The 27,981-nt window shown below is 40.4% G+C and overlaps 1 protein-coding gene across 1 annotated transcript; it reads left to right on the top strand.

Moving 5' to 3' along the window:
• The first annotated feature begins 746 nt into the window (after positions 1 to 746).
• On the top strand, positions 747 to 27,981 carry LOC117814347 (disintegrin and metalloproteinase domain-containing protein 10-like). The gene is made up of 16 exons (XM_034685624.1): positions 747 to 951; positions 4,197 to 4,347; positions 8,864 to 8,982; positions 9,082 to 9,240; positions 9,791 to 9,891; positions 12,377 to 12,541; positions 16,889 to 16,981; positions 17,062 to 17,245; positions 18,743 to 18,906; positions 19,024 to 19,207; positions 20,909 to 21,056; positions 21,855 to 22,038; positions 22,146 to 22,254; positions 22,369 to 22,589; positions 22,744 to 22,870; positions 24,881 to 27,981. Exons 1-16 carry the CDS (start codon positions 885 to 887, stop codon positions 25,096 to 25,098), a joined length of 2,394 nt encoding a protein of 797 aa, XP_034541515.1. The 5' UTR covers positions 747 to 884; the 3' UTR covers positions 25,099 to 27,981.

The following is a 27,981-nucleotide window of genomic DNA, read 5'->3' as shown; positions in this document are numbered from 1 at the left end:
TTATATATTACATATTTTATACGCATTAATGAATGATGGTGTCACCCATACATTATATCTCAATGTCCTCACTTGATGCAGTATGCTCATAAAACCTTCACCTAAAATCAAATATTATGGGATGGTGCGTCCCTCAGGCTGTGACAGGCAAACACATATTTAGCAGCCAGAGGAGCTGCTGACCCTTTCCCCAGGAGAACTGACAGTTTCTCTTCTAGGGTTAATGTTGGGAGGTTTGTTACTACTTTAGTATAATAATATATATAATAATAATATATAAAAATAATATAGATTTATATAATATCTATCTGTAACCAGCGATGAATCTGAGAGCAGAGTGGTAAACAGAGTCCAAGGGTTTTAGTGTTGAAGCTGCAGCTTGTCTATAAATCACATCACAATAATCTAAAACAGATACAAACACTGCTGCAACAACTCTCTTTCTACAAGACACTGAGAAGCTGGATTTATTTCTGTATAAGAAACCAACTTTCTGTCTTAACTTGGTGGAAAGAGTACTTATATGGCTTTTGAATGTTAGATTCTCATCAAGCCATATTCCAATATATTAAAGCTAACTGTGGTTCAACTTTAACTTTTTTTGAGAAAGCTTCAAATGGAGGGAAATTATAATATGAATACATTTCATGCATTACATTTCTCACCAGTGAGGTTGCTGCTGTGTATGGGCGTGCTGTAATGTATGCAGGCCTTCATCATCATGGATGCATTTGGGGGAAGGGATTCCTAGGCTGTACGGCGTCTGACGTCACGACGCTGCCGAGAGAGGAGGCGATGAGAGGAGGAAGGTGCAATAAACACACAGGGCGTCTGCGCCTATCTAAGTAGGACAATAAAGTGAAAACGGCATCAATGCTCTAACAATGGATTTGGCAGATATGCTTCTTCTCAAAGTTGTTCTCTTCGTTTACTTACTAAACAACACCCAAGGTGAGTGAGGCCTTTTCAGTGAAGACCTTTCAAGTTGTGTTGAATTCGTGAAGCAGGGAGCAGCAGAGAAGCTGATGTAGCCGTGTAGCTAACAGGAGGGATCAGCAGCGGGGCCTGCTTGTTATGAAGAGGACTGCACCCTTTTTGCCGTATTAGTTCAAGCTTTCAAATCACACAACGTGTAACAGCAGACTTGTATTCGGGCAGTTCGTATAAATAATCCCATATTGCTGAGTTACTTCTGTGTGTTGTCACCGTTTTTATTGTCAGCGTTGGCTCGGTTTTGTTGTTATCGTGCGAATAGCGCCGACAGCCATTGTTATGAGAGGACGGGGTGAACGGACCGTTAGCTCTGTGCTAGCTAATGATTTAGCAGCTAACGTTAAGGTTTCCCTCAAAAATTATAAAGTTACTCGCTCCCATTGTGTTACCCACACAATGGCAGCGTTTGCGTTTAAAATGTCACAAGTTTTCAAGTCTGCTGGAGTATTTTTGTTCCTGTGATAGCCACAGTTAATGCTTTATCTCAGGCTGTTGTCGCTATTTAACTGGTTGTAAAATCAATGATTCAATTTAGATTGAATTTAGAGAAAAAAAACATAAATTTAATGGACATTTTTTCATTATTATGACATATCACCTCAATTTAATCCTTTATTGTCTTGTGCTATGCTCATATGGCACTGAACACCAGCTCTATGCCGCGACTGGGCTTTTAAATCTATACTAAACCATCAAACCAGAATGTTGTTGTGTTGGTATTCTCTGCCTGTGTTTTGTTAGTCTTGAGTTTGCCTGCCTGTGTTTTGTTAGTCTTGATTTTGCCTGCCTGTGTTTTGTGAGTCTTGATTCTGTCTGCCTGTGTTTTGTTAGTCTTGATATTGCCTGCTTGTGTCTTGATTCTGTCTGCCTGTTTTGTTAGTCTTGATTTTTCTGCCTGTGTTTTGTTAGTCTTGATTAGTTTGCCTGTGTGTTTTAGCCTTGATTTTTCTGCCTGTGTTTTTTAGTCTTGATTTTTCTGCCTGTGTTTTATTAGTCTTGATTTGTCTGCCTGTTTTGTTAGTCTTGATTTGTCTGCCTGTGTTTTGTTAGTTTTGATTCTGTATTTTGTTAGTCTTGATATTGCCTGCCTGTGTTTTGTTAGTCTTGATATTGTCTGCCTGTGTTTAGTTAGTCTTGATATTGTCTGCCTGTATTTTGTTAGTCTTGATATTGTCTGCCTGTGTTTTGTTAGTCTTGATTTTGTCTGCCTGTGTTTTGTTAGTCTTGAGTCTGTATTTTGAATCTTGATGTTGTCTGCCTGTTTTTTGTTAGTCTTGATATTGTCTGCCTGTGTTTTGTTAGTCTTGATTCTGTTTTTTGTTAGTCTTGATATTGTCTGCCTGTGTTTTGTTAGGCTTGATATTGTCTGCCTGTGTTTTGTTAGTCTTGATATTGTCTGCCTGTGTTTTGTGAGTCTTGATATTGTCTGCCTGTGTTTTGTTAGTCTTGAATTGTCTGCCTGTGTTTTGTATTTCAAACTGTCAACACTGGCAAGCTTAACTTTTTCCACACAAACAGGCCATTTGGCTTTGAAAAATTATTTAAGTGGTGGTCCTTTTCTACATAATTTCATTTATTTGTAGATATTCATTTTGGATTTTTGAACATTTCTGATGTTCTTGTATGTTTCACAGGACTGACTGTTTTCCGTCATGCTGTGTTTGTTGTGTAGTTGCTGTAGGCCTTGAGAAATTAAATCTTTTCAGAACATTCCGCCTTTTTTCTCATAGTCACCTCACTGAAATATTTAATGTTAGCATCTAAATATTTCATGATTCACATGAACAGGAAGCATGGTCTACTTAACCATCTATGTTACATACCTAGACTGAATCTTGTAATTTCTGGCTCACTAGTCAGGCGTAATTACCACTCAGACAGTACTAATTACTGTATGTACTGAAAATACCCTTTTTTGGTGTGCCTGTTATGTGGCCAAAGACATAATCCTACTTTGGGCCTGGTGTACTATGTAAACATCAAACACATGTTCACTTTCAGAAGAGCTTTAATTGCCATAACGAAATAACTGTATTTACAGACCTGCTTTGGTGTGAACCAGTTGGTTAAATGGGTGGAGGTGCTTGAGAATCTTTTTCCCTCAGAGCCCACCACCCACTGTTCTGGTGGCGAAATAATAATGCTGTGACGCTGGGGGCTGTTGTTGAGCACAGCACCAGAACTGGCATCCATTTGACTTAAATGGATTTAGCTGAATTTTAAAACACAGACTCTACTGGTTTGCTGTCAGTTCCCATTAATCCTGCCTGTCAAATGTCTGGCCTGATCATACATTTTTGTGTGCAAGAATTACCTTAAAAAATGTAATATGCCAACGTTATTCACTGTGAAAAACTTAGCTGTCGTACTCTACTGTCACACCAAAGAGTCAAATAAGAATATGTTGTGCTCAGTTTGACTGCTGTCTGCTAAGAAAAGGGAATTTGACAAACAATTGTACTAAGGTTGTTACACGTTTATTCACTCATGTTTATGTCTTACCAAACATTTAGTTGTTGCATATTGTGTTCATTTTGTTTGCTGCCTAGATATAAAGTAAATTTATTAAGTCCTGAATAATAGGCTCAGTCATGCCTATATACACACATTGAGCACGGTCTTAAGGTGCATTTTAACTAAGAGTTCTGGGGTCTTTTAGCCCCCAGAACTACTTTACCCAGAACTAAAAGGTTCCTGTGCCCCCCATTGTTGTCTACGTTTCGACCGTGTGCTGAAGTCCCGGATAGATTGTGCAAATCAGGCCAGTGACGTATGGAGAAAAAAAATTATATTAAATAATATTTTGAAATCTTAATAAAAAACTAAACTAGTATGCATTCACAGGAACTCCCTCTGTGTTTCAACTAATTTGTAAACTCCACAAACACCGTAACATTCAACCGAAAGTCCCAGGACCTTTGAAAAGTCCTACCCCTCAAGCAGGGGCTTTTCAGGGGGGTGATTATCTACCCCTGAACTAAATTTAGACCCTGGTTCCTCTGGTCGAAACGCACGTAGTTCAGAGGTAAAGTCCCTGCAGTCGAAAAACGCCTTTACATGTACATCCTTGGATGAATGGTTGTATTCATACACATGGGTTTGTTGTGTTGTCATTTTTTAAATTTAGTGTCCTGGTATACATTTTTATGAAGTTTCCATTTAATAAAGCTGTTAACACACTTTTTCCCTCCTCTTTCTTACAGGACACTATAGAAATCCACTGAACAAATACATCCGTCACTATGAAGGCCTGTCCTACGACGCAGAGCTTGTGCACAGCGACCATCAGAGGGCCAAGAGGGCGCTCTCCCATGAGGACAGGTTCCTTCATTTAGAGTTCCATGCCCATGGAAGGTATGTCAGACTTTTTTTTACAAACTACCTGAAGAGAATCTTTGTCTGTATCTCTGTCTTTGTTTTGTCTCACCGTCTAGCTCTTTGTCTGCTTACATCTTCTTAAAGCTCATCCCCCGTGCCTACATTGTTTATGATTTAAAAACAGAGGTCAGCTGTAGCAGAGATTTGCAGCGTGATTGGAAGTTATTTACATCTAATCCTGTTTTATGAAATCATAGACCCAGTCAGGTGTATCCCACTGGCTCTGTGGTGATAGAATAATTCATATCTTGTCCTTGGTCCTCTCTGTGTAGTTTTAAAGCCTCTGTGAGAGCAAAATGAGTATCCAAATGGCTGATCCATAAACATACCAAACTATCAAAAGCAGCAGTCATTCCCTACTTCCAGCTTCTCTTTGGAAATGAATGCGCATGGGAATGGTGGTTGCATGAAATCTGCTTTTAAGATTCATGGCTTTGGGCTTTAGATTTTTGTTACTGGTACTTTGCGACTGTAATTGAGTTGTGCTGATACCTGGTTATCGGCTTCAAACACAGCACCAAATGTGCTTTCTGATGTATGCCAGTCAATGCACAGACCCAAAACCACAGCCACCTGTCTCCGGCTGAGTATTTTTATTCTGTGACAAACAACAATAGTGTGGTGCTTGCTGGGAGGGAAATGTTCATCAAATCTAGTAAAATGTCAGCCAATGATGATTTTTTATTAATATGTGTATTTTTTTTATTACACCAACATCAGAGAGGTTCTCAGTATCAGCCAGTACTCTGCTTTAGCTAAAAATGTGTTCTAGAACATCCCTGCTTTATTTTTTTCTTCATTTTTTAAAACAAAATGTATTTATTTTTTTGTATTATTTAAAGGATTATTGATTGTGGACATGATCAGCTGCAGCTTGGGCTGTGAGAGGTGATATTGGTTTAGCAGCTTTTGATGACAAATAGGCTATGTTCACTCTGCAGGCAAAATGGCCCAAATCAGTTTTTTTCGGGGTCAAGTGACCAGGTCAGATTTCTTAGAGGCAGTGTGAACAGTCAAATCAGATTTTTTTTCAATTCAGATTTAGACCACTTCCCTATGTGGTCCTGAATCAGATACAGATAAGATTTTTTTTTAATGCAACCTCAGTGTGAACGGCCAAGGCGGAATTGATGCGCATTAGATACTTTCACGTCACTTTATAGCGACACGTCACAATTCTGCGCGGCGGTAGCGTTGCAAAATGGAGGATAGCAACAATGGAGCGCCTCAATTTAATGTCCTTCCAAAGGAGTCTTGGGGAGAGCCGCTGACAGATGTAATTAAAAGTTGCCCTCGACATCCGGAAGTTCTGAATAAACTCTGTCTCTGTGAATCTATGAACGTCGCAGACCCACCACTCCTGACTCTGTGTCCACATCCACAGAGACCTTTCAATTGTATTTGAGGCCACAGCTCCGCAAAATGCTGAAACAAGTAAATTGGCTCTCTTTTTCTTTATACTTGACCTCCTCTGTACCTGGTCATTTCTTCTCCAGCTCCCACTGCACAAAAACTTTGTAACAAAGGTGAAAATGCTGAATTCCTCCATGTTTACGTTTGTGAAACAGCTGCATGTGACGTCATTGTTACTGTTCTTTGCGCATGCGGGGCAGTTTGGAGCCGCAAACAGTTCACACTGTAAACGGATACAGGTCACATTATAGATGGTAATGTGAACAGGCAATCAAACAATTGGATCTGAGCAAAAAATCTGAATTGAGCATTAAGCCTTGCAGTGTGAACGTAGCCTTAGATACGATTCTTTAAGAGTCACTATTTATTTTCCATGAAAACAATTAAAATCATATTAACGTGACATTCGTAAGTTGTCTCTTCAAAAGATATTTCCTTACATGTGGAACATAAGATTTGTAGACTTAGTTGTTGGAGTCTAATAGTGGCCAGGTATTGTCACATTTTAATTAGAAGGAAAAAAATCTGCAAATTGGATGTTTCATTAAGCCAGCTGGTGATTTTGAGAACCAATTAGTGATGATTAATTTGAGTGTTTATTAAACAGTTAGATATAATTGGAGAATCAGTGATAATTATTTGTGGAGGCCTCATATCAGCCAAAGTGTGGATCTGTCGGATTCCCTGCTATAATCCAAAAACACACAGGTCAGGTGACACAGGTACTGATAATGTGTTGTAGTGTGTGTTATCTAGCCCTGTAATGGATCAGGTGTTTCTGTACACCTGATACCTGCGTGGGAACCCCCTCCAGATATGGAAGATGGATCGGTTAATACACACAGTCTTTATGATGGTCCTCCATCCAGCATTATGAAGAGGTGTTGTTGTTTGCTAGAAATTTCTACACTCTCCATGACAAAGTCAAGACCATCTGGCTGGGAACTTTGCAAAGGCTGTTTATTGTCCTGCCTGTAGCAGGGCCTGCTGTTCCCAAACTCTGATGTTGCTTTATAGGGAATAGAGCGATAAGAGCTGAGCAAACAAACACAAGGAAGGAAGATGTCTGTTCTTTTGAAAAGCCAGAATTTGTCAGCTGTTTTTCTTTGGAATTCATGACAAAGCTGGAGACACAACGCAAGTTCTTACATTTAATTTGCTGAACTGCATCCACCTCCTACTTGTGTGTATGAGCATGTTCTCAGATAGAATTTCAATGTACCAATCCCCATTTCCCCCTGAGATTGAGTCAAAGCAGAAACCAACTGTGGCTCAATAACTGCTGTGCACGTTCACAGCCAGTTTTTCGTGCCGTCATATCAAGCTTGACCGTATTCGTCTAATTAAAATTTACAAAGATCTCTCTTTTCTTCCAGTTAATTAAATTGCTGTGAGTGACCAACATTGAAGTAGCTTCCACACATTACAAGCATACAATAAGAGCACTGTGTAGGTGTTACATGAAACCCAAGGTTTAACTGTAACATCTTTGTTTCCCTGCCATATGTTTGCTCGACACAAAACAGCATTGTTCCAAGATGTCCTGATTTTCTGTTCCCTCTCTTGCTAGATAAAGACTGCAGTTCCACTTGTGCAGCAGAAACAGTTTAGATGTTTTTCCGTCTGTCAAACCATGCCGTCTCTTTCCCTTTCATTTGCATTTTCCTTTTTTCTCGAATGCGGGGTGCATATCGCTTACCACCCAGAGGAAAGTCAATTTATATCCACGCTCAAATCCACGGACACCGACTCTATGACATGAATAGAATGAGCAGACAGTTTGGGGACATCAAGGGGAACAAACCTCTCAATATAGATGACACCGTGAACCACATTGTAAAAGGAGCCCAACTAACATGAATGGTTTTTAGACCAATACCAATATTGATTTTAGACCTCAAATATACACTCATTGTCAGTATGATGGCTGAGGGGGAATTTTTCAAATCTTTCTTACATTTATAATGCAGCCATATGCACCAATATTACTGTTTGAATGCTTTCTAAGATAACATTTATAAAAATCATTATTACTCGTCAACAATATTTAGTGCAGGCCACCAGCTTCTGCACTATGATGCTCCCTGTGCTGCAAACAGTGCTAACACAGGACTTCCACCAGATCCGTGTCCGGTCTGGCTCCGTGCTCTCTCATCTGTCCACACCCACCGGTTACGTTTTTGAAACGCAGCACGGAGCAGGACCACCAGACAGCTGGAGTCATGTGACCGAGGTTTTCCCACAGCAATCACTGAATCAAGGATTCTCCTCCTCCTCTCCTCATCCATGTTGTCTTTATCAGCCTCTGAAAACCTCTGACCTGTTGACTTTAGGCCTGCCTCTGCTCTAAATGACATTTTGTTGTCATAGTCAAGTTAAAAACGATCTAACAGGGGTGCTGATGGCCTAGCGCCCCAAGTACAGAACTTACAGTCCTCGTTGCAGGGGTCGTTGGTTCGATTCCTGTCCGGTCGACCATTTCCTGCATGTCTTCCCCTGATCTCTACTCCTGACATTTCCTGTCTCTCTTCAGCTTTCCTATAAAATAAAGGCAAAAAGGCCAAAAAATATAACTTAAAAAAAAAAACAATCTAACAATTACACAGAGTGTTTTATTCTGAAAATTAACCAAGATTTTATTTTGTTTTGCTGCCTGACTTCCTGTCCTGCTCCATCTGCTCTGTGCTGAATTGATGTGTCATGCTCCGGCATCCGGCAACAATAGAAGTCTTGCGTATCTGCTCCGTTGCGTTCCGACCTGCCGGATCAGAGACGCAGCTGGAACACAACGGAGCAGATCCAGTGGAAGTTAACACATTGACTTGAATAGAAACCTATCAGATCTGGTTCCGTGACGGATCGGAGACGGATCAGAAACGGATCAGAAACGGATCTGGTGGAATTTGGCCTTAAGAGTATTGTAACCTCTGAAGAGTGAGAGTGCTCTGATGGGAAACTATTAGATGAAATTCTAGATTTATTGACTACATGTTCCTTTAAAGATACGTTTTTTTATATCCTTTCTTTTTTGGTAAACTATTTTCCGCCTGCTTATAGTCTCATCTGATTTCTATTTCAGGCATTTTAATTTACGAATGAAGAGGGATACCAAGTTGTTCTCCCAAGATTTAAAGGTGGAGGTTTCAGGACAAGAGGTTCCATATGATACCTCTCATATCTACACTGGAGAAATCTATGGTAAGATGTTCCTTCTTCAATTTCAATCAATTGTGATTGTAACTGCAGTTGTGTGATCCCAACTATCAAACCTGAATATCTGATCATGAACCCCCCCAGGTGAGAAAGGTACCCTAACCCATGGTGCCATTGTGGATGGTAAATTTGAGGGCTTTATTCAAAGCTACCACGGCAACTACTACGTGGAGCCTGCAGAGAGGTACCTCGGGGATAAGGATGTGCCCTTTCATTCAGTCATCTACCACGAAGATGACATACGTGAGTCCTCATCAACTTCTGCTCCACAAACACTTTGACAAACAGTTTTTTTGTATTCACAGTGTGTGTGTAATTGTATGCACATCTATGTAAATGTGTGATTGAGAAAGTGCAAGGACAAGGCAAGTGGAGCTGTTGGAGGCAGGTTGGTGTGATCGCCCTCCAGGGAGCACAGATACCCGCGGTGCTCATTAGCTGAGTTACATGATCTTTCTCCCGAGCTACCGGCTCCTTTTAAGAGACTTTACAACGCTGGTCCTGATAGTGAGCAGGGAGCTTACCTCACTACACTGGCATCCCTTAATTTGAAATCATCTGTGTACATATAGTACGTGGCTAAGGGGCAAATTAAACACAAAACGTGAGAGGAATTGCTAATGAGAACGACAGGAAAGTAACAGCTCACATTGCAAAGCTAGGCTCAAGTGATCTGTAAGTACATCCTTTAGCTGATCATGAATAGCTCCAGAAATAGAGTGACTCAGGGGGTTAAGCAGCTATCATTGTATTCCATAATCCTGACAGTGTTGTGTCTGCTTTTCTCTCTCAGACTACCCGCACAAGTACGGCCCAGAGGGAGGCTGTGCTGATAGCTCTGTGTTTGAAAGGATGAAGAAGTACCAAGCCACTGCCATCGAGGAGCCACCCAAGGTGAACTCAACCACACACACCACAGGAAAAACCCCTGCAGTGTTTACTAAAGAGACGGTCTGATTTAAAACCAGGGTCAGGGGGTCCATGTAGATACCCTTTCAAAGTCTGTTTGTGCATTTTGACCTTTGGATGGCTTGTGGGGGCACACGCCCACTCCTTCATGCCGTCACCATCGGGCACAACATCACACTGTTGATGCACCACACGTACACACACCCACACCCACACCAACACCAACAGTCACATAAACATCCGTGGAGTGGGGCAGGTGACTAACAGCTGATATAACTCTGTATGTTGATGCGCTCAGTCTCTCAGACTCGACAGACAAATCAATGAAGAAAGTTTTTAATGAGGAAATCTCGCCCTCAGAGCTGTTGTTGTGCATTTGTATTGATGTTCATATAATTGACATACCCCAGTGAGTTTGTCAGCTAGCTAGATAATTAGCAGTTGGACCAATGAAATGAACGTTCAGCTTTTCATGGCAAAACCAAGCTGCAAATATAAGTCCAATGCGGAAGTGCTAAAAACTGCAGTTTATTGAGGATCCGCTTGAGGCTGGCTCCGGAAGTACCCGACACCACATACACACCAATTCAAAAAAGCCGATCTTTACAGCAGAAAGAAACATGTTTACAGCCTGGTGCAAAAGACGAGTGTAGTCTGGATAGCTTATTTCATGATCGGCACACACTGTACAGGGAGTGAATTTTCTTTCTAACGCGACAATTTCGTGGATATTGAGATTAAGAGTCTTCCAAAGAGAGGCACAGCTGACTTGATTGACAGGCGGGAACACTGTAGCTGCAACAGCAGCAGCAATATGGCTGTCGATGACGATTGGCCTCAAAACAGAGCTCCAGAAACAGATGGGTGATGTCACTTCGTCTAGATTTTATACAGTCTATGGGAAAAAACTCATCACCAAGCGTCACTGGTGAACCTAGATTAACTGGTTTCACATTAGTGGTGAAGTGACCATTTATTGATGTTTGCTTGCTAATGTTAGCCGCGGTTAGCCCGCCTGCCACATATGTCCATTAAGCTTTTTTCAGAGCGACAGAGACTAGTTTTTAGTAGTCCAGAGAAGAAGCTGCACTGAGTGTCTCTCTCAAAGAGCTGTTACAGCCGGGGAGTTAAAATTGACGACTCATTCTGGACATTAACTAACAAATACTCAAACTAGATAGCTAATGCTAAATCAAACAAATAGCTAAGTTGACTAACACTGCAAGCTAGTGCAAACCTATGACTTAAGTTACCAGCTAGCTTACATTTTTAAAATCAAACAACCAAGCCAGTGCTTGCATTATTTTTGACATGGAAAACGTTCACGTTTTTTAAATGATTAAACAATAATTGATCGCTAACATTTCCAAAGATCGATCAAGGAGAATATTTGAAATTTACATCCCTAATTTAAAGATATTTACTTTATTTGTTTTAATATTAAATACTTTAGTTTGGGAATCATTCTCTTTCCATTTCTTGATAATTGTTCTGAAATTTTCCAGCAAGGTATTTTTGTATGGCCATTTTTAGGTTTTTTTGCAAGGCACTGAAAAAAAGTGTGCAGGGGTTTTATTTGAGTTACAACACAGCTTAAAAATGAAAAAGGATTACAAAGAAATATAAGAGAACAAATATATATTGCAACTGTCCATATCTTAGAATTGAAATAAAGTAATAGTTATTTAAATTTTGAGTTCAATCCAGTTTTCTTGAAAATCGTTAGAGAATCATGAGTGAATCGTATCGTGGACCAAAAATCGGGATTCAAATCGAATCGTGGTTTGAGTGTATCGTTACTTCCCTTTTTTTTTTACCAATGTATATTTGACATTTAACAGTTTCCAGCACATATACTGACCTATGGAACAAAAACAACCAGTGTTATGTAAGAGCCCTCTTTTTTAGAGCACTGTTGATACTTTTGGGATGTTGTGGGAAACAAAATCTCAAGCTTGGTCAAGGTAAAAAAAAAAAAAAGAAAAAAGAAGGAAGACACTGAAGCAGCATCAATTTGGCTTTGCAGTTTAAATATGCTCCTCACATAAAGAGGTTGTCGTCTATGTTGCAGCAGTCATTGGTTCCACTCGTGACCCTTTGATGTACGTCTTCCCCTGCTTTCTACTCCCAACATTTCCTCTTTAGCTGTCCAATCTAAAATAAGCCAAAATGCCCCCAAAATAACTTTAAAGGATAGCATCTGGATGTAGAAGTTACTGCACTCACAAAGAAAATGAAGGCAACTGTAGGTATGGCATCACATAGAATTATTACTTTTCCCTTTTCCCTTCCATCATGTTCATGCACAGTACATATGCAGTGCATGTTCCCCAGTTGTACGTTCTGGAACATACTGTAGCTGAAAAACCGCTGCCTTAAAATACCTAACATTATTTATTTAGCCACTGTTTGGTAGGAAATGCTATATGTATGTTTTATTTAACCATCCGTTTCCCCTTTCCATCCCCAGTACAACTCACAGCAGGAGCTCCACACCGAGACAGCCTTTAATGAACCCGTGCTGCTGAGGAAGAAGAGGATGGCCCAGGTGGAGAAAAACACCTGCCAGCTTTTTATTCAGACGGACCATCTCTTCTACAAGTACTACAAGACCAGGGAGGCCGTCATCGCTCAGGTAACACGCAGTCACTTACTCACCCAACACATCTTACTGTGGTGCTTTAAGGATTAGATTCACTCTGTCAGTCGGTAGGATTTGTCTCTGATGGTGGATAAGTGTATTTTTAACCAAGAGTAACATCCAAGAGTGTGAATGCTAACTAGTAGTGGAATAATTACACCTTACATTCAGTGTGAGGGGTGAGTCATGACGCATATAACAGAGGAGCAACAAACAAGCATATTATCACGATGTTAGGGTTGTGTTATAATGCTTGTTTTACACTTTGAGATTTAAAACGCAGAGCATGGAAGCACAGAACAAATGACTAAACACTGCAAATCTTCTGAGGTTATAATTTCAATGGGAATATACTCTGCATGTCATTCAGTTCTCCCTACTTTAGATGGTCCTATGAGGTGAGCACTATAGCTGTATTGAGAGCTCGTCAGAAAAATAGACAAAACAATTTCCGGCACTATGTGGCTGATTTTCTCTGCACTATTTTCTAATGAGGTAATTGCTGTTCCTTTTTTTCTGTGATTGCATCAGATAATGGTTTATAGTGCTGGGTTAGTGACCACGGTTGGTACACTGCTTTTCACAATGCATTGAGGGATCCTTTGAGTCAATTGTACAGTGTTTGATAATTCTCTCTAAACATTCAACAATACTACATAATGGCTAACTCAGTCCATATAATGAGTGAAGAGGAACTTTGGTTCCAATCATTGTGCGTTTGATGAATCAGTGATGTTTAAAAAATAAAATTAGATAAAATTGATGCCGCAGTGTCAGTTGTGATGTAACACATCTATTAATCATCATTAGAAGTGGAGGTGTATTTTTCCTTGTGGACATCCCCATGCTACCTGTTTCTTATTATTTCCAGTAGGGATGACCACAATTAATCGATTATTGATTAATTGATTGTGAAGAAATTACTCGAAACACGCATTTTTGTTTTCAATTGTGGTCTCATATTACACTCAGCTATGAGGGAGGTGTTTTAAGTTTAAAGCATTTTTCATGTGAATCAGCTGTTAAAGGTGTTGCACACAGCGGAGACGCTCAGCTGGCGGCTGCGGCTGTGTGCTTGGTCTCCTTGTGCGCTTTTTAAAGAGGATCAATGCGCAACTGCTGCCAACAATGACACAGACCCGAAGGCTGACAACTTTAAACAGGACATTTCCCCACCTTAAGATAGAAAACCAACAGACTGGTGGGAATTGCTAGTACGCTATGTTTGCAGAGCAGCAACATCAGAGCAGTCTGGGCTTTTCTGCTGCTGGACTGATTATATTATTATATTATTATATTATTATATTATTATATTATTATTGCGCTCGCAGCTGACACCTGACCGCATACACGTTTATTTTTCTCAATAAGAATCAGTAGGCAGAATACTGGACACTGTGAGTCTGAAGTACTTTTTGTTAGTATTATGAGCCTTCACTTTATAAGACTATGTCTCAGAATATTTTTATGAGTCTGATCGTTGATAATCAGTGTTAAACATGTTCCCGTATTATACAGTCAGTTATATGCATTTTGTTGCTGTGGAAAATATAATTTAAGGGGAAAAACGTATTTGGCCTTGTTTTTGACATAAGAATAAAAACGTTTTTTTATTGATTAATCAATAATTGATTGTTAACATTTCCAAAAATCGATCACGGAAAATACTTAAAGGTGACATATCATGCAAAATTTACTTTTTAATGGTTCTTTACCTGAAATATGTGTCCCTGGCATGTCTACAAACCCCCCGAGAATGAAAAAAATCCATTCTGCCCCTGTTCTGATTTCTACACCTTTCTGTAAATGTGTGTGAAACGAGCCGTTTCAGACTTCCGTGTTTTTGTTACGTAACAACAATATCCGGTCTGTCACGGAGACAGTGCTCGGAGCTTGTTCAGCCCATAGACTGTATAAAATAATGCTGAATCCCCCCTCCGTTTTTCATTACCTGCACAAATGTGTGGTAACAAGGAGCTTAGGAAGGAGGCATGCTAGTTGTAGGCTGTCTTAATAAACACAAAGGTCGGTTTTACTCCCCACGCAGATTTGAAGATCTAGTGGATGATTTTTATTTGTCATGGATAAGTGCTAGCGCTAATTAGCATAGCCACATAGCTATATGTTCGTAGCTGTAGCTGTAGCTGTGGCTGTGGCTGTAGCTGTAGCTGTGTACCAAGACACACGTCGACATACTGACAAATAAAACAACAAGAAACACTAAATCTGTGACCAATCCTTCATAAAAGGTCCTGCTGCCTTTCTGGCAGGGGTCGGTTTTACTCCCCACGTCTGCAGATTTGAAGATCTAGTGGATGATTTTTATTTATCATGGTTAAGTGCTAGCGCTAGTTAGCATAGCCACATAGCTACATGTTCGTAGCTGTGTACCAAGACACACGTCTACATACTGATAAATAAAACAACAAGAAACACTAAATCTATGACCAATCGTTCAGAAAGGTCCTGCTACAGGCGCCTCTCCGTCAGGATCAGATTCAGAGGGTTGAAGTAACGTGATCTCTGAGCAGCCGTGTATATTCAGCCAACATGTAAACATTAGATTAACGTGCTGGAGAGCCGAGGCACATCCACTTCCGGAGGGGGCGTGGTCAGAGGGAAAACAGAGTGTTCTGATGAGGAATGAAGAAGAGGACTTTTCAGGCATGCCAAAATCTGATTTCAAAGTGTTTTTTTGAGCATAAACTTTAAAGACATGTTTTGGGGACCTCTTAGACCAATATATATTGATGAAAAAAGCGTGATATGTCCCCTTTAAATTTCCAGTGTTCATGCTAAACCAAGCTAAAAGTTGCTGGTTACATCTTTGAATTTATAGTATACACCGATCAGCCATAACATTATGACCACCGGTCTAATGTTGTGTAGGCCTCCTCTCATCAGGTCAAGATCAAAATAAAAACAATCAAAGCAGCCCTGACCTGATGAGATCAGGACTCCACTGGACCTCTGTAGGCGTCCTGTGGTATCTGGCATCAAGATCGTTGAAGTCCTGGAGGTTGTGAGGTGGGGCCTCTGTGGATTGGACTTGGTTGTTTAGTATCATAGATGCTTGATTGGCCATGAGGAGGACCTGTAAGTCTGTCTCTGGAAAGGTGGAACCAGGGCATAAAATTAACTTTTTACCTCATCTGCCATTGGCTAGTGACCTCAAAAAATTGTACCGGCCAAATAAGAAAATCATGCCTTATTTGACTTAAAATTATTACCATGCATTTTTATTATGAAAATCCAACTTAAGCATCACTTAAAGAATACAGTTATTTACAGATAAAATTAGATTATTGCTATTTTATTAGGTTATACTTCATTTCAAGGTGACTGCTGCATCATCGTGTATTAGAAATATTCAAAAGGAAAACCTTTTACATTGACTGGGTGAGCCAAATGTCTGTCTCACAGCTTTAACAGGAACATTCCGTTTAACCCGCAGGAAAAGGGAAAAGAATAAAAAAACATCAACTGGTATTGAGTCTAAATGAAATGAACTCTGTTTAGCTTTCTGTTCCTCTTCTTGATCGCCTGCCTCTTTGTTTATCCTTTTTGTTTGCGGTGGTTTCACGCCGGGAATGTGTCACCACATCTTCCTCGAAACGCTCTTCCTGCCGTGCTTCTTCAAGCAAAGGGAATGAATAGAACTCCAGTAGCTGATGTCACGCCGTTACCAAATCAAAACACAAGTACAGCGCGCCGCAAGGGTCAAAATAGCCTGACAGTCGGCAGAAATGGGCGAAAGTATGAAAACAAAACCTCACATGCAATACAAAATTTTCCATCGGCCACTGGCGGGTCTGTGTTTTTGTTTTACATGCAGAACAATTTTTTTTACACGCCATTGGTGCTTGGCTGGTGTTAATTTTACGCCCTGGGTGGAACTATTCCTTAACAAAAAATAAGGTATTACTGCAAAGTAAAGTACCACTGAGGGCAACTACCAAGCAGTAGCTAGCAGGTTTACAAATTCCACATGGTGAAATGCGGATGGTTAAAAAAAAGAGCTACCCTGCTGCAACAAACAGAACACAGTGGGTAGTTGCTGAAAGTGATAGGAATCTCATAGGCCAGTTTCAAATTTGAGTCTCTGGAAGACACTCCAAAACAGACTGCATCATATATACTGGTGTGTCTTATATTTCACATTTTACATTACTACGTATAAATACAATATAAACAAGTGAGTCCTGTAATTCCTGGATGCCTCTTTCCATGTGTACTGTATATTAGTTCCACAGTATGCAGTGGATGCAGGAGTGTGAGTCAGCAGGACTGTTAGCTTGACACTGGAGGTTAAAGGTCTTTTGTTCTGTCTCTCTGCTTCAGATCTCCAGTCATGTCAAGGCCATTGATGCCATCTATCAGGGCACAGACTTCATGGGCATTCGCAACATCAGCTTTATGGTGAAAAGGATCAGGGTAAGTGTTGTGTTTTTAAAAAATATATATTTTAATTTTGGATTAGACCGCATTAAATTTATCCTCACTCTCTTGTGTAGATTAACATGACCAATGACGAGAGGGACCGGTCCAACCCTTTCCGCTTTGCCAACATTGGGGTGGAGAAGTTCCTGGAGCTGAACTCGGAGCAGAACCATGATGACTACTGCTTAGCTTACGTTTTCACAGACAGGGACTTTGATGATGGAGTGTTGGGTCTTGCTTGGGTCGGAGCCCCTTCAGGTAAGGAAAGACTGTCAGTGTATCATGTTTGGTTCACATCTGCATATATTATTTCTAGTGAAAATGAGGAAACCAAGGCCGAAAACTGAAACCCTGAAATAAATGATTATGCCAATTATTAGTAGGGAGACCGGGGACAGTTGTAACATTTCACTCCTTATATTTGAGATTAAGCCATGCATTTTCTGTTTGTGTTGCACAGGCATTTTCTAGGCCATTTATTAGCAGACACTTGAAGCTAGTGTGTATATCAGTTTGAACACACTGGGTTAAAAGAGCTGAAAGTTATAGACAGAAATGTAAAAAATGTTACAACTGTCCCCGGTCTCCCCTACCATTGCATGGCTCTGACTGTGTACTAACCTCACTAAAATCAAGGATCTCATGAACATATCAGACAGCGAGAGTGCATGCCCCTCATCACGAGTCCTTTTTTCTGCGCTCAGTTCTCCTTCCTGCGCTGTGCGCTTCTCCGTCTCCAAGCGGGTTCTCTGCATCCATCTCAGCCTGGATCATTTCTCGTGCACGCTGCTTTATGCCCACATCCAAGTAATGATCTTTATAACGTGGATCAAGTACAGTCACGATGAAGTGCAGAGGATCCGAATAGATGTCAGTGAAACGTGTGCTGACGGACTCTAAGAGTGTACTTTTCATTGTTTTCACTCCGTGGTCCGTCTCAACCTCTTTGCTTAGAAGACGCTTTAGTGCTGCAATTAAAGGAATAACGGAGGCAGACATGTTGGCCCTTATCCAGACAAGCGTGTACTGGGCGCGGTTTTTGCTTGCGTCATCACAACATTCTGTTTCGGTGATAAAAGTATTTTGGCCGAAAACCAAACATGCCCTTTTTGGTGGCCGAATCTTTGGTGCATCCCTAATTATTCCTCTTAGTGCTGACATTTTAAAAGCTTTGTTATAATTTAGGCTATATATCTTTAGGGACATTTGGTATTAGTTTATTATGAGCATCTGCGGTTTACTTATGGTGCTAATAGGTGATATTAACTGTGTTGTACATCGCAACTACTGACGATGAAGACATTAAGTATGTAGGGTTAGCTTACTGATGAATTCAGACTGTGTAGCCAATCAGCTGCAGCCTCACATACTAGTATCAAGGTAAAAACTCAATATTTAATATGTGTATGACAATCTGTAAATGTTATGATTCTCAAAGTTTTGGTTGCATTCTGTTGCTGACTTAGAAAAGAGGATGTCTGTGCCTCTACATTCTGAAATTGAAGCTTGAATTTAAAAAAAAGCTGCACTGAGATCTTTTAATACACCATGGGAGGATTTGTGTCTTCCGCTAGTGATGCCAATGATTATTTGGGCTAGTTATGTTTTGAAGCAAGGTATTGTGTCATGTGGACATAAATAAATAAAAAGTCATGACACGGAGGAAATCTTCCTTCTTTAATAAGTAATATCCTTCATTTTATGTAGCTCTGATTTGAAAGAATGAGTGCTCCAACTTTTCCTTTTTCATTTCAGGGAGCTCCGGAGGCATATGTGAAAAAAGCAAGCTGTACTCAGACGGAAAGAAGAAATCTCTCAACACTGGTATAATCACTGTACAGAACTACGCCTCCCACGTACCTCCCAAAGTCTCCCATATCACTTTTGCACATGAAGTAGGCCACAACTTTGGCTCCCCGGTGAGTTCTTTAGACGTGCCACATTAGATGCACTGCGTGGAGGAATTCATAAGATGCATAAACTTTGTCCTTTCTTTTTTAAAACTGTGATTTTTCCTTTTTTTGTCTCGTTCTCAGCATGACTCTGGATCTGAGTGCACCCCTGGGGAAGCCAAGAGCCAAGACAAGAAGGAGAAGGGCAATTATATCATGTATGCAAGAGCTACATCCGGAGACAAGCTTAACAATAATAAGTTCTCCATCTGCAGCGTGCGTAACATCAGCCAGGTGCTGGAGAAGAAAAGGAGCAACTGTTTTGTTGGTATGTTTTTTTTTTCGTTTTTGTCTTTTTGGTACACTCTGGGACACAATCTTCATTTTCAAACTTGAGGTTTGTCAATTCAAACTACAATGTCATTCTAATTATGATGTGTGTGTGGGATTTAAACCCTACTGCTATTAGTGATCTATTTCAGGGAACGAGTGATGCTCCAAAATAGTTGGGTGTTTCACATTTTAGTGATATTTTTACTGAAAGTATTCGGCATACAGGCAAACTTTTGTGTCACACTTATTACAGCTATAAAACCAGGAACATGAGTTGCAAATTATTGAAATGCTACATTTAATTGGAAATACTCTGTGAAGACAACACATTATATGTTGAAACTGAAAAATTTTACTGTTTTATGAAAAAAGGTATGCTCATTCTAAATTTGATGCCAGAAACACCTTCCAGAAGTTTAGGCTGGGACAAAACACTGAAAAAGTTGTATAATAGTTCATCTCCTGACTAATTAGTAACATGACTGGATATAGAACACGCATTCCAGAGAGGCTGAGTCTCAGAAATAAAGGAAGGAAGAGGTTCACAACTCTTTGAGCAAGTAGTTCAACAAATCCAGAATAATCATCCTACTTATTGCAAAGAATTTTTGTAATTTCATCATCTGCAGTACATAATATCATTTAAAGATAGAAAGAATCTGGAGAAATCTCTGTTAAAAAGTAAAGGTGTGAAAAAATGCGTGTGGATGAGTTTGTGATGAGGAGAGACTCATGCACCCCTCAAATACTTGAGCCAACTAATCATGACTAATCGACTTATCGAAAAAATAATCAATAGATTAGTCGACACCAAAAATAATGGTTAGTTGCAGCCCTAAAACCAATGCCGAATGGCTGTGACCATAAGCCCCTCAGGCAGCACTGCACTACAAACAGACATGACTTTGTAGTGGAAATCATTGCAAGGGCTCAAAATCACTTCCAAAATGTAATGTCTGGGAATATACTTTGAAACAAGGTGTTTGGTGTGAATGCAGGTTAATTCTGTACCATGCAAATAGGAAACCATATACAGACATGATCCAGAAACGCCTGCTGTTTCTAAGAGCTTCAGCCTATTATTGATGGCATGACATGAATTGGAAAACTGTCCTGTCTGCTGTGAATCATAATGTGACATTCTTTTTGGAAATCATGGACGCCAGATCTTGGGAGCACCCAGCTTGTTATCAGTGCACAGAAACCCTGAACTGTTGAGAAGCTGAAATCCCGTCAGGCATGAACGGGAAGACTTTCAAAACTCAGTTTTGAAACATTTACAGAGTGTTGATAAAATAAGAAGTGATGTAACACAATGATAAACATGCCCCTGTCCCAACTGTTTTTGATACATGTTGCTGGTAGCAGATTTAAAATGTGTATATATTTTTCATAAAACAATCAATCTTTTAAGTTCTGCCAGTTCTATCTTTCTTAACTGACAGGAAAATATAAGACAGGGGCGTAGTCGTTTCTGCCTTAACCAAGAGTTTTCATGTTATGTTAGGCTCTCACACTTTGATTTGTCTTCTCGCTTCACAACAGTTTTTGTTTGCTTTGGCTCTTTGGGCTAAAAGTGTCTGAGAAATCAGATTTTTAGCAGAAAACTGTCTTGTTACAAAACCAAAAGTATGAAACAACATTTTGTAATCATTTCTGAGCCAGACTTGATGTTTATTTTTTCTTTCCCAAACAGAGTCTGGCCAGCCCATCTGTGGTAACGGCCTGGTAGAGCCAGGAGAGGAGTGTGACTGTGGCTACAGCGATCAGTGCAGAGACCAGTGCTGCTACGACGCCAACCAGGGTGACAACAAGTGCAAGTTGAAGCCTAACAAAGTCTGCAGGTAGGTGGACATGTTATTGTTTGTTCCCTGATATTTTACATATTCATAAGGAATATCTGCAAGAGGATTTGTGATAATTAGGGATGCACGATATTGGGTTTTTTGCCGATATGCCGATATTTTAAAACTCATTTAGCCGATTACTGATACTGATACCGATATTTTTTTCCACACACCTAATTGCAGAGATCTTCAATTATTTTCTGTACTGGAATAAGCATACAGTATTATGGTGATACTCTTATCACATTTGTTATGTAATATTCATTTCTTGTGCAAAATAAGAAAAAAACGTAATAATTAAAACTGCATATTTATTTATGACAACTGCTTTCAAACAAAATTCATACAAAAAGATACATCCTACTTAAAACTTTGATGATGCTCTCCCTGAGACAATCCTAACAATCCCCACAACCAGGGCAAATTTGGCCAATTTCACATTTGACATAGTAAGTAAACATAACGTCTGTTCACATGGAACATGTGAACTGTGCAACTGTACAGCAATTAAACCCAAATTAAATAAAATGGTTTACTCTTTGACAGTGAATGTGCCTAAATTAGTCAGCTACATGTACCTTACAGACTGCTGCTTAAATACAAATTTAACTTAAAACATGAGCCCAACATGTGTGCAGCAGCCCATTATTTTTTCGGTTAATTATATCGACGGATATAGGCGTGTTGGCCGATGACCGATAGTTCGTATTTCAGCCAGTATCGGCCGATAATGTTCCGATAATATCGTGGATCCCTTGTGATAATTATTTTCCGACCCCATCTGTCTCCCCTTAGTCCCAGCCAGGGTCCTTGTTGTACTGCCGAGTGTTCGTACAAGGGCCGCAACGAGAAGTGCAGGGAGGATTCAGAGTGCGCCCACCAGGGCATGTGTAACGGAGTGAGTGCACAGTGCCCCGCATCCGAGCCCAAGGCCAACTTCACCGCCTGCCACGGAGAGACTCAAGTCTGCCTTAACGGAGTAAGTGTGTGAAGACTTCACACCTGGAGGAACTGGTTGTTATAGCAACTTTATATTCATAGCAGTCAGTGTCTGATCTGGCCTGTTCTCTTGCTCCTCCCCCGCAGGGCTGCTCCGGCTCCATCTGTGAGAAGTATGGACTTGAGGCGTGTACGTGCGCCAGCCAAGATGGCAAGGACGAGACCGAGCTGTGCCACGTTTGCTGCATGGAGAAGAGTGAGTCATTTACCTTTTTCTTCTCTACCTTGATGAGTCATATTTTTTAAAAAAGAAGCTTTGAATCCCCTCTTTGTCATTTCAATTCCCTGTCTCTGATTATCATCTACACAGTGAATCCCAACACGTGCAGCAGCACAGGATCAGAGCGGCTGGCCCGTTTCTTCAATAAGAAGGTGACCACGCTGCCAGCCGGCTCGCCCTGCAACGACTTCAAGGGCTACTGTGACGTGTTCATGAAGTGCCGTCTGGTTGATGCAGATGGACCGCTGGCCCGGCTGAAGAAGGCCATCTTTAACCCCGAGTTCTACGAGAACATAGCGGAGTGGATCGTGGTATGTATCCACTTCTTCTGAATCTGAAAAATGTCTTGAGATAACTTTGATTTCACACTCCACAAGTATAAATAGATTGATTGATAATGATCATCAGTACCATCATCAAGGAGTTTTGTTATTCACAGTGCTTGATTTGTTTCCTCTTCTCCAGGCTCATTGGTGGGCAGTGTTGCTGATGGGTATTGCTCTCATCATGCTCATGGCTGGCTTTATTAAGATTTGTAGCGTGCACACTCCGAGCAGTAACCCCAAACTTCCTCCTCCTAAACCACTTCCAGGTGAGTCCAGAGATTTACAAAGAAAATGAATCATACCGGGGAAAATTAAGAAGACTAAAATGTTCCTGGTCGCTGGATCTGTTCTGTCACATGCTTAGTCTGTAGTGGTGCAACGGATCACGGTTGATCTGTGGTCCATTCCGATCACATTTGATCCGTGGATCAGTGGAAGATTTACCAACAATGTGTACAAAATGAAGTTGCAAGTAGCTTTCTCTGTTTCTTAAAGCACTTGCAACGTCTGCGTTTGTGTGTCAGGCCCTGCCCATGCAGGCTCTGAGTGTGTAATAGGGATACAGGGGAAGAGGATAAGAGGGCTGGCTTCAGAGTTAGATTAGCAAAACAAATAAAAACAAGAAGATTAACTGCATTTCGCTGCGCTTAGAGCGGTGATCATCATTACAGGCTCCTTCAGAACCAAACAGAAATACCGAACCATGACCCGTGATACGTGAACCGATCTGAACAATGAGATTAGTGATCCGTTGCATCCCTTTTAGTTTGAGATGTCTAAGATGTTTACATTCCTTGTTAAATATTAACTTCAGGCATGTTTAACTGTTCTTAATCTGATCACTGAAAGTGCAGTAGCTTGTGTTTGACTCACAGGCTTATGATCACACTGCGCAAACGGGATGAACATCTTAAATTCCTACTTTTATTCTGACATGCTGTCTCTAAGCTGGATCATAGTCACTATGATTATGAAATTTATAGGCATCAATATTCAGTATTCAATCTTTATAATTAGACCCAATTATACTCTAAAAGAAACTGATCATGGTTTTGCACAGTCTAGAGCAGGGGTTCCCAAACTTTTCAGTCCGGGACCCCCAAAATATAGATGCCAAAGACTTGTGACCCCACTGTCCCTCAAATGGATTTAATGTGGCTTCATTCATCAACTGGTCTGCAGAAACTAGCCTACCTACATGAGCATGTGGCTGTGCAGGAGTCATCTGGCAAAAAGAAAGGCAGAAAACTCATTACATTTTATGTTTTTAAGCTTTTATTTCAAGTTTAGCTACTATTTATGTTGCTATTTTTTACTATAATGGGTTAAATTTACTAATTTTAGATAACTTTAGAAAAAAAAAAACATTCTGGAAGACATCTCACGATTCCCCATTTCTGTCTCGCGACCCCCCAGGGGGTCCCGACCCACACTTTGGGAACCCCTGGTCTAGAGAGTAGCTCTAACCAAAATGAAAGTGGCTTTAATCACTACCTTGGTGCCCATGCACTGACCATGCATGCAGCTTGTTACAGTTGCTCCTGTTTACCTAATTTCCACCAAGTAAATAAAGTCTTTCTGATTTGTGAGTCTGATCTCTGTGCCTGTACACAAATGCTGAATTTGTTTGTTTTACGTGTCTTATAATTCCTACTCCTCCTAGTTCTTTACACAGTTTTGCAACTAAATGAGAAAAGACTTTGGATCTCAAGAGTTCAGAGACATATTTGTGTTTGTCCAGCCGGTCAAGGCTCCTCAATATGTTGTGAATTTGTTACCAGACAAGTTCCAGAGAAATCTTTTCATGTCTTTGATCATCCCCAGGGCAGGCATTTTAAAAGGTTAAGGACTGAAATGATGCAGTGTAAGGCTACTGTGACCCAGATTACCATCCAATTATTGTGATAATAATAAGAAATGAAAAAATGCAGAACTGCCTTTTGGGTATGCTGTCCTCGGGGGCTGAGTTTCCTCACTCTGTAGAAGTGCCAGCTCCATGGACACAGTGTGTTCTACACTTCTCTAAACTATCAAAGATGATGCAAGTTGAAGTCACATGTCTCCTTAAAACCGCTTCATTTTCTTTTTGAATACATTATAATGCTGCACTCTCCTTCTATCCTTCTTGTAGGCCTCCAAATGATATTTACACTGTCACATTATGAGTGATGACTCTCATGAAGCTGTTTGCAGAGTGTCACTTGGTGCAATTTAGTTTAGAGTAAACTCACAATCTGTCTTTTAACGAGCTTAATTAACTCCCCTCTCCCCGACAGGCACTCTGAAGAGGCGGCGAGCGCAGCAGCACGCTAACTCCCAGGTGCAGCACCAGTCTCAGCACCCGCACTCCCACCAGCACGGAGGGCACGGAGCGCACGGCGGCCAGCGGCAAGCTCAGAGGCAGCCTCAACGGCAGCCACAGCGGCAGGCGCAGCCCCAGAGGCACCACCGCCAGCCCCGAGAGAACTATCAGATGGGCCAGATGAGACGCTGAGACCCTGCATCCCGCCCCCCTCCCTCCAATGCCTTGGCTCCTCCTTGTGCCTACAGTGGGAAACAAAAAGCGTCACTCCATCCAAAGAAAAGCCTGACATGGTTGTTAGTCATCATCATATCATCCTCCATCGAAACAGACACGTGAAAAAGAGAAAACACTATCTAGCAACTCGATTGGCTCTTTGTGGAGTGGACTCGACCATCAGCCATTCCCAAATGCAGTGTGATCTAGCATCTTTTTTTTCCACCTCTTCGTTTTTTTTCTTTTTAAGGAGTGCCAAGGAGTTAAGGAATCATGTGTAGCTTTAGTACATTCTGTGATGTGTGTTTTTTTTTTTTGTTCTATTGCAACGTCTTCTTTGAGTGACACGCCCGTGGCTGCTGGTGAATTGTTCTGTGCTATTTTTTTTTTTTCCTTTTTCTTTTCACCATTCTAGCCAGGAATGAGAGACACTCAGTGGGGATGTGCGGCACTTTTGTGATTTTACACATGTCAAACGGCAAAAAGACACAGGCTCCGGTCTCTGGTGCAGACAGCCCTCTGCATGTGACTGTACATATTTAGTGTATCATAAGTGAAAACAAACTATTTCTTCTACTGTAAATGTGTAATTCTTCACTTTTTTTTCTTTTGATTTTTCAGTTAGTGCTCTCAGGACTCTAAACACATTATTGAAGGAATGATGGTTGTGATGAGTTCCTTGGACGACGACATTGTAGGAGGATTTGACGCCATCGAGTTCTCTTCGCAGTCGTCCAATCAGGTGGATCTCTGTCACTATCGTTAGTTTACTAGATTTGGATTTTGAAGATCACCATATCCCACTTTTCAGGCCTTCTTTGTTCAAGGTCCCTTTTTCATCTTTTTTTTTTTTACTGTCTTTCTAACATCATGTTTCACTCATGTTGTGTAACAAGCTAGATGAGCGAAGGAGTCGTGGGAACAGAAAGGGATAAGAGGTCACCTAGTTTGGTACTCCTTTTTGATGTCTTTATTGATTTTGTTTTGATAATGAAGAATGAATAACCACTAACTGAAGCTGATGAAGACGATGAGTCGACCTGTTTCTGATACGAAGACGAGGGGAAGGTGAAGGCTGCTGTGGCTTAGTTTAGAAGTGAGAGTCTATCATGTTACAGAGTTAGTTTACATGAGTGTTGAAATAAATTTAAAAACGACTCCAGTGTGTGGATGTACAAAAAAAATTGTAAGATTAAATCATTCTATTATTCTTCAGATAGCGAATCTAAGAACTTTTCAATGTGGGCATGCAGACACATTTATTAAATGTGACTATTAAATGACCAAGGTCTGTAATATTTATATGTCACTCAACACTATTTACTTTGACAGTTGTTAATGTTAGTCTTAAAAGAAGCGGGAGGGGCGGAGCATCGCAGCAGTATTGTCACAGTATTCACACATTCCTCAGTGTGTTCACGGTGTTCACGGGAGACGAGCTGCTGATGTCTGGTTTACTTTATAAAACTCACCTGCAGTTACACCCGGGTCAGATTTCATCATCCCCTTGAGAGCTCATGAGTGCAGCCGTCAGTGCGAGTTTACATCAGTGTGCCGGGAAACTTTCTACGGCAAAGGTTTTCATAAAATGCAGGATGCACTTCCTGCCAAGCTTCTGGAGCCACTTTAAAGCAAAGACATGAAGGAGAGACATGATTTTTTTCTCTTCACTTTTATTTTGATTTTGGTGGGATTGTTTGACCTCAGGTGTTTTCTTCCTCCCCTCGCTGCATCACAGCATAAGGGGCACTCTTGGAGGAGATACTTTGATAATACTAACCAAAAGGATTTTAAAATCTGGTCATGACGTCCCAGGATTTGTTTACCATGCAAACATCTCGCCCACGAGTAGGATTATGAGAGTGGGCGTAAAGTTTGGCGCAGGCAAAAAACAACTTGTGCATTCTGCATTCAATACTCAACGAAGGATGTTTTTCCTGTGTGTGCTCTTACTCTATTTGATCCTGGAATTCTTTTTTTCTAAATGCATGCAATAGTAATCACAGCTAACACTATCCTGATGGTTGTTAGTCACACATGTGCTCTAGAGGGGACGTATCAAGGTGTCTCACAGTCGACAGTTTATCTCACAGGGCAGATTAATCAGGCAGGTCAGCAGTTGCTAAAACTTCTCATGTCTGTACAAAAGCGGAGCTCTTTTTAAAATTTCATCTCCCGGGCCAGATCACAGGCGTTAGTGCTCGGAGAATTTACATGTAAACTTGTACAGTACTTCCGAAAAATTAGCATTTCATTTGAAAATGAAAAATTACATTTTGATACATCTGTTCCATTTTTTTGTATTCTAATTCCAGAGTAAGTTGTTCAAAGATGTTCATATGTGACAAACTTTCCTTTCTGCTAAGTTATTTTTGTTCTTCTGTGTGCTAGTTGAACTGGAGTTTGCTTACAATACTTTTTCTCCACCATCGTCTGCAGTTAAAAACAATTCAGGGTGATGGAGTTAATGTTACATTCTCATTTTTGTCTTCGTTATCCTGTGGCATGGTTTGGGTAGAAGAGCAGAAGAATAATGCCTGTAAATTTTACTTTCTTTTTAATTTCGTAGTCTTGGTAAATAAAAAAAGTTTTTAGATAAACGTGCACTGAAAATGTCCAAATTGAGTTGAAATGTTGTAGGTGATGTAGGCCGAAAGAACACAAGATTAAAAGTAATACTACTGTCTGATTTTAATGTTCACTGTGTTTTATACAGTATCGGAAATTTTTGTTCACTTTGAACATTTTTACTAAAAAAAAAAAGATTTCAAATTGTATTGTGCAAAGAGATGTAATTTTTGGAGTACTTGAAATGCATTAATTAAAAGACTCGTTCAAAATAAAATAGACCCGTGTGTA

This window comes from Notolabrus celidotus, chromosome 6 (genome assembly GCF_009762535.1).
Source record: "Notolabrus celidotus isolate fNotCel1 chromosome 6, fNotCel1.pri, whole genome shotgun sequence".
In the NCBI taxonomy this organism is placed as follows: Eukaryota; Metazoa; Chordata; class Actinopteri; order Labriformes; family Labridae; genus Notolabrus; species Notolabrus celidotus.
Note: the sequence above shows the minus strand (reverse complement) of the source record. Positions and strands in the feature narration are given on the sequence as shown.

Coding starts and splice junctions, on each gene's coding strand:
- LOC117814347 (XM_034685624.1), top strand. CDS start 885: ATGGATTTGGCAGATATGCTTCTTCTCAAAGTTGTTCTCTTCGTTTAC. Junction 952..4,196: donor CTTACTAAACAACACCCAAG/GTGAGTGAGGCC, acceptor TCTTTCTTACAG/GACACTATAGAAATCCACTG. Junction 18,907..19,023: donor GCCACAACTTTGGCTCCCCG/GTGAGTTCTTTA, acceptor TCTCGTTCTCAG/CATGACTCTGGATCTGAGTG.